We start from the raw sequence: 5,857 nt of genomic DNA, 5'->3' as shown, positions 1-5,857 counted from the left end.
AATAAAAGAATGGTGCCCATAGCCATTTATTGTATGTATTTTTCCTTTAAACAGGGAACTTATATTTATACAGATGTAATATACAGAAAATTCAGAAAAATATCTAAAAGAACAACATTAAGACTTATGTTTATACAGATTTTATTAGTGAAGCTCAGTGTTGATGGAGCCAGCCTTCTAATTTAGACAATGTCCATGGTCATATATGGGTGCACTCAATGTCTCTCGCTCGTGCCATATATATGAAAATTTTAATAAAATATATGTTTATTCGACCTACTGACTTTAAATTCTGAATCAGTCTCTAACAATGGTTGTGAAGGTAGCCTAGGATGAGACAATGCTGCTGCCAGGGATGAATCTTAGCCTGTAACGTGCACATTTAAGCATCAGAATCAAGCAACATATTTGAAATTTCTGTTTGATTATCTGCTAACAATTTTACGACCCGGTTTTTGTTACCTTATGCTCCACTAAGGGTTGCAGTATGAAGGTTTGTTTCAGATTATCTGCTAACAGTTATACAATAATGTATAGACTTGCATAAATGTTTCCATTCCTGATGATAATGTAGAAATGGGACTTGAAATCAGTCCCACAAATAAGGTTTGTGCATATGAATGAAGACTTGAACAAAAGGTTCAGCTTTCTGTAATGTCATTGAAGTTGGGAAACTTATACACTTGTTTCATGACAAAAGAATGATAAGTTATCTTCACTATATTTGTAGACTTATCTTGCTTTCAATTCTGAAATTGATAGCCCATTTATTGAATATCTTTCTACTTCTTCGGAAATCTGTGCTCGTTGATCACCCCTCTCTATGAAAAATCCTGGTCGTTCTGGTGGTGGTGGTGGTTGTCTCGTATCGTTAGTAAGCATGGAAACCACATTTGACATTGATGGCCTATCTTTTGCATAGTCTTGAACACACAAGAGTCCCACGTGAATGCATCTCATTACTTCATTGCGCGAGCACGATTCAATTAGTGTTACATCTATTAGCTCCAAAGCTCGCTCTTCTCTCCATAATTCCCATGCCTGAAACAATAGAACCGACTTAGCACATCAGTCAGAAAGTGTCGATTGTGTGTGAATAAAGTCCCACATGGAAAGTAGAAAAGAAAACTGATTTACTTATAAAGTGTTGCATACTCTTAATAGCGTGACGCCTTTATGGGAAAACCGTGCAGGTTTGGCCCAAAGAGGACGATATCGCACCATATTAAGAGTATCTTTGAGACTGTTTTAGCCCAACAAAAGGAGTCTTCATAACTATTTCATGAGATAAGTTCATAAGTTTAGAGATTATACCAGTCCTATGAGGTTTAGCGGATGCTCAGAATCATAGCAGCTGTTGCTTTTCTTGCCACTGACAATTTCTAAGAGTAAAACTCCAAAGCTGAATACATCTGTCTTTGTTGAAACAATGCCTCTTAATGCATACTCTGGAGACATATAGCCACTAAAGTTGTATTTAGACTTTTGAGTAATATAAAACTTGTATATATGACTAAGTCTTTTGGTTGCAGACATTGTTTATGTACTTACTGTGTTCCAACGATTCTTTTCGTGTTAGCTTCAGATTCTTGCCTTCCAAAAATCCTCGCCATGCCAAAGTCCGATATCTTTGGATTCATGTCACTGTCAAGTAAGATATTACTCGCTTTTAAATCTCTATGTATCACTGTCAACCTTGAATATTTATGCAGATACAGTAGACCTTGAGCAACCCCTTCGATGATTTTGAATCGAGTGTCCCAATTTAGTAGCTCCTTTTTGTTAGTATCTGTTCATATCATTACAGGTTGAAAAGAAGCAGTCTGTAGACAAAAATAAGATAAAAATTCGGGGAAGGGCCGGACCACAAGGGTCTATTGCATGCAGCCTTACCCTGCATTTCTGCAAGAGGCTGTTTCCACGGCTCGAACCCGTGACCTTCTAGTACGTTAAAAAGAGAAACAAAATTTCTTGCAAGTATGATATTTACCGAATAGGAAGAAGTCGAGGCTTTTGTTGTGCATGTATTCATATACTAAAATCCTTTCTTCACCTTGAGTACAGTAGCCTAAAAGCCTAACAAGATTAGTATGTTGAAGTTTTGCAATCAATAGAATTTCATTCTTGAACTCCAGAAGGCCTTGTCCAGAACTTGTTGAAAGCCTTTTTATAGCTACTTCTTGCCCATCAGGCAACTCTCCCTGAAAGTAATGACTGATTTCAATATAGGGCAGAGCTAGAATGTCGGCTACGGATTCAGCCAAACCTAGTAGCTTTAGTTCAAACTCTGTATTTGTCTTAAAATATCCATTGAATATGTAAAAAGGACAGCCCGATGCACTAAGCTCCCGCTATTTGCGGGGTCCAGGGAAGGGTCGGACCACAAGGGTCTATTCTACGCAGCCTTACCCTGCATGCATGCAAGAGGCTGTTAACACGGCTCAGACTCGTTACCTCCCGATCACATGGCAACAACTTTACTAGTTACGTCAAGACTTACTTTCATCCATTGAATATGTACAAATTATTAATTTAGAACTCAGTAACTTAAAAGAACTAGAATCACAAACCCATAAGCTTTAAATCCTGGGTCCATCTATATACTGTATATATGCTTGGAAGAATCATCTTCATTTAGAAATATTCAGGTTTACCTTGTAAACCGGTCCAAATCCACCCTCTCCGAGCTTATTTCCTAGTGAAAAATTGTCCGTCGCGATTGCCAAGCTCTGGAAGCTGTATAACTGCACATCTTGGCTCTCAGTCTTTCTCCATTTGGCTATATTTACTCTTTGATTTAGCAATAGCGAAGCTGTTGCTGTTGCTTTCCCTGATAGTAAAAGAATAAATTGTGAAATCTGAAGCCAAGTATTGAAATTTACTGGTGTCAAGCTCCTGTATTGTTCAAGTGCTCACCTTTTCCGCGCAGAAGGTAGTATAGGGAGCTAAGTCCTATTAATATAGTCAAACCAACTGCAGCTATAAGCCAAATCCACCATTTTATTGCTGCATCAACAAAATGAGTCAAAATTCCCAAAAACTTTTGAAAGCATATTTTTAGTCATATATATGCATCTATCCTGGACACTTAACTTTTGCAACAGTGAGATACATTTTATATTGTACAGTTTTAATCAGATGATCTAAAGGATGGATATACTTGAAACAAGGACTATATTGTGTAATGAAGATACTAAAAGAGAATCAACAACAACAACAACAACAAATTCAGTGTAACCCCATAGGTGGGGAGTGTAGTGTGTACATACACCGTCTAAAAGAGAATACGTGCCTAGAATGTATGATTCTTTGTTGAATGGACCATATCGAGGAACAATAAAAGAAAGGTTTTCACCTTCAATCATAAAACAATACTTAGCCAAAATTAATTAAAGAGAAAATATACACCCCAAAAAGGATGTCTACCTCCTCTTCATGAACTTAGTTTAGATTAATAACAAAAAGACGACTAGTTCAAGAACTAACATTCAGTTTAAAATGCAAAAACTAGAATTATAAACTATACATACAAGTTTTTTGAGATGAATCAGGTGACATTGGCATTTCATCGGGAGATGGTGCTGGTGATAAATCTGGAGGAAGTGAGATTGTTCTCGGTACATTGGAGCTGCTCCGATTTCCTTTTGGCACCAAATATAGGAAAACACATTGCACAATCATAGTTAGAGCCTGCTTTATCGATGAAAAAGGGCAGCCCAATGCACTAAGCTCTAGCTATGCGCAGGGTCCAGGGAAGGGCCGGACCACAAGGATCTATTGTACACAGCCTTACCCTGCATTTCTGCAAGAGGCTGTTTCCAACGGCTCGAACCCGTGACCTCCTAGTCACATGGCAGTAACTATACCGGTTACGCCAAGGCTCCCCTCCCCTGTTTCACTGATGCTAGACATGAAAATATTGCAGGAAAGTGTCTAACCAAAAGCAAAGGGAAAAGGTAATGAGGCAAATATGATAGTACCTCCTATAGGAATGAAAACATCTTGATCTTGTGAACTCAAGATAGATACATTACTCCAAATTTCACAACCAGTTCCAGTAACTGTAATTGAGGCAAAAGCACCACAAGAACAATTCTTCTCACACTCTCTCTTGCAATCAAATAAACTCATGTCATTGTTTTCAAACCTAAATCTATTACCAGAGACACTGCTTTGCATCCTCTCAAACCACGACGTGTTTCTAGTTGGGCACTCGATCGATTCTTCTGTCACACAACCAGGACTAGGCTTGTAAAAACACACACCAAAAGGTCCTGCTGCTCCTCTTTCTTTGATTAAACCAAATGAATCTATTGTATATTTAGATAAAGTTTGAGTCCCACTGACCGTGTAAGTCACGTACCTTTCATCATCTGTTGAAACAAAGCTTAAGTTCACATAATCGTAGTGAGATATTCGCGATACATTGCTAAATGCCCCATTTCTCCAACGTCCGCTCATCCAATGCACACGTCCCTCCCACCATATTGTCAATTGGTCTGTTGAGTCTATGCCAATTGTAAAAGACCCCAAGGCTGGTTCATCTTCACTTCTCCAAGAAGTCAGTGACCAGTTTTCCCCGGTTATACGATTTCTACCAATTTTCATCCCAGGTAAAAGTGTGTCAGTAGGATGCTCAAAACTTTGCCACAAAGTTTTGTTCACAGAACCATTAGTGTTCAATTCCACCAGCACAAAATTACCGTTGTCGAATAGTGTAGCACTTGCATTTCTTGCTGTTGCATTGTAAGAACTTAAAATAATAGAACTATCACTTCCATAGATAATTTTCAGCTTTCCTTCATCATCCAATGTGAGATTATTACCTGATGCATATGGGATTGGATTGTCGCGATTCGCAACCCAAACGGGGCGAGAATCATCAGAGAATAATGTCATGTTAGAGGGTAAGTTGTAGAATATGCCTATATAGTGAGTTTTATTAGCATCAAGGCTAAAAAACTCCAGCCTGAATTCCTTGTTTGCTGATTCCAATTTCTCTCCAACTCTAAGATTTTGTCCCTGAAAAATTGTGTCTGTTTGGGAATAAGAAATGTTTATGAAAAAGCAACAACAACACCAAAATAGTAGGATTTGTAGCAATGCCATTAAAGCTCTTCCTCTACCTTTGGCCCTACCTCGGCTCCGACTTCTGATCAGCTATACTGATCAAGTGATCAGGAGAAGTTCTTCGTCCTCCCAATTCGAAGTTTTTTCCTGGAAGTTTTAACCTTGTTGATAATGCAACAGTCGCGGTCATAAACAGACTCGTGACTATGGCAGAACATACCGAACATTCTCGGAGATCAAATGCATGAGAGGAGGTTGAGGGGCATTAACCAAAATATTTTTGTATATACACAATTAGATATTAGATATTGTGAGGAGACTAATAAGGTCTTTCAATCCATGTTGTAAACTTTTTGAAAATTGACTTGGTCAAAATATGCAAGCAGAACATTTTCTAACTGATTTTCTCTACCTTGATTAGGAAGAATACATCCTCTTTTTGTAATTTGTACTATTAGTTGACTACCCTACAGTATAGCTTAGCTTTTTATTTATTCAACAGATTGTAATTTGTGTGGATGTGAGTGGATAATTTGTAAAGCAGATGTTGAATGGTAAATTTCGAGCCAAGGCAGGACGCATACGTCACATTTTCTTTGATCGAGCCAGGGCAGGATGCATACATCACACTTCCTTAGAGTGCGGCACTTTCCCCAACCCAGTAGCGGATACAGGATTTTAAAGTTATGGATAAAGACTCTATAAGAAGAGGAAAAATGAATTTACTTGTGGGTGCTCACTCAATATTTATCTAAATATTTGTACAATTGCCTATGTAAATTTACTA

At 38.1% G+C, this 5,857-nt stretch overlaps 1 protein-coding gene across 3 annotated transcripts; it reads right to left on the bottom strand.

Moving 5' to 3' along the window:
* Nucleotides 1-534: 534 nt before the first annotated feature.
* LOC107781460 (G-type lectin S-receptor-like serine/threonine-protein kinase CES101) lies at nucleotides 535-5,480 on the bottom strand. 3 transcript variants are annotated; one of them, XM_016602159.2, is made up of 8 exons: nucleotides 3,981-5,480; nucleotides 3,531-3,641; nucleotides 2,917-3,006; nucleotides 2,655-2,830; nucleotides 1,991-2,201; nucleotides 1,552-1,789; nucleotides 1,315-1,465; nucleotides 535-1,041 (listed from the first exon to the last, which is right to left on the bottom strand). In XM_016602159.2, exons 1-8 carry the CDS (start codon nucleotides 5,107-5,109, stop codon nucleotides 733-735), a joined length of 2,415 nt encoding a protein of 804 aa, XP_016457645.1. In that variant the 5' UTR covers nucleotides 5,110-5,480; the 3' UTR covers nucleotides 535-732. The 3 variants fall into 3 exon arrangements, with proteins under 3 accessions (XP_016457645.1, XP_075076212.1, XP_075076211.1); XM_075220111.1 differs by having other exon boundaries at nucleotides 1,315-1,448; nucleotides 3,981-5,475; XM_075220110.1 differs by lacking the exon at nucleotides 3,531-3,641 and having other exon boundaries at nucleotides 3,981-5,475.
* Between the last annotated feature and the right edge of the window lie 377 nt (nucleotides 5,481-5,857).

The sequence above is a fragment of the Nicotiana tabacum genome, chromosome 8 (assembly GCF_000715075.1).
Source record: "Nicotiana tabacum cultivar K326 chromosome 8, ASM71507v2, whole genome shotgun sequence".
Classification (NCBI taxonomy): Eukaryota; Viridiplantae; Streptophyta; class Magnoliopsida; order Solanales; family Solanaceae; genus Nicotiana; species Nicotiana tabacum.
This window is presented reverse-complemented; position numbering and strand designations above follow the sequence as displayed.

What these genes read in the sequence shown, in the direction of transcription:
- LOC107781460 (XM_016602159.2), bottom strand. Translation starts at nt 5,109, where the DNA reads ATGGCATTGCTACAAATCCTACTATTTTGGTGTTGTTGTTGCTTTTTC. An exon ending in GATTTGGACCGGTTTACAAG is followed by an intron (nt 2,202 to 2,654) that starts GTAAACCTGAAT and finishes CATTACTTTCAG; the next exon opens with GGAGAGTTGCCTGATGGGCA. An exon ending in CCTCGACTTCTTCCTATTCG is followed by an intron (nt 1,790 to 1,990) that starts GTAAATATCATA and finishes TGATATGAACAG; the next exon opens with ATACTAACAAAAAGGAGCTA.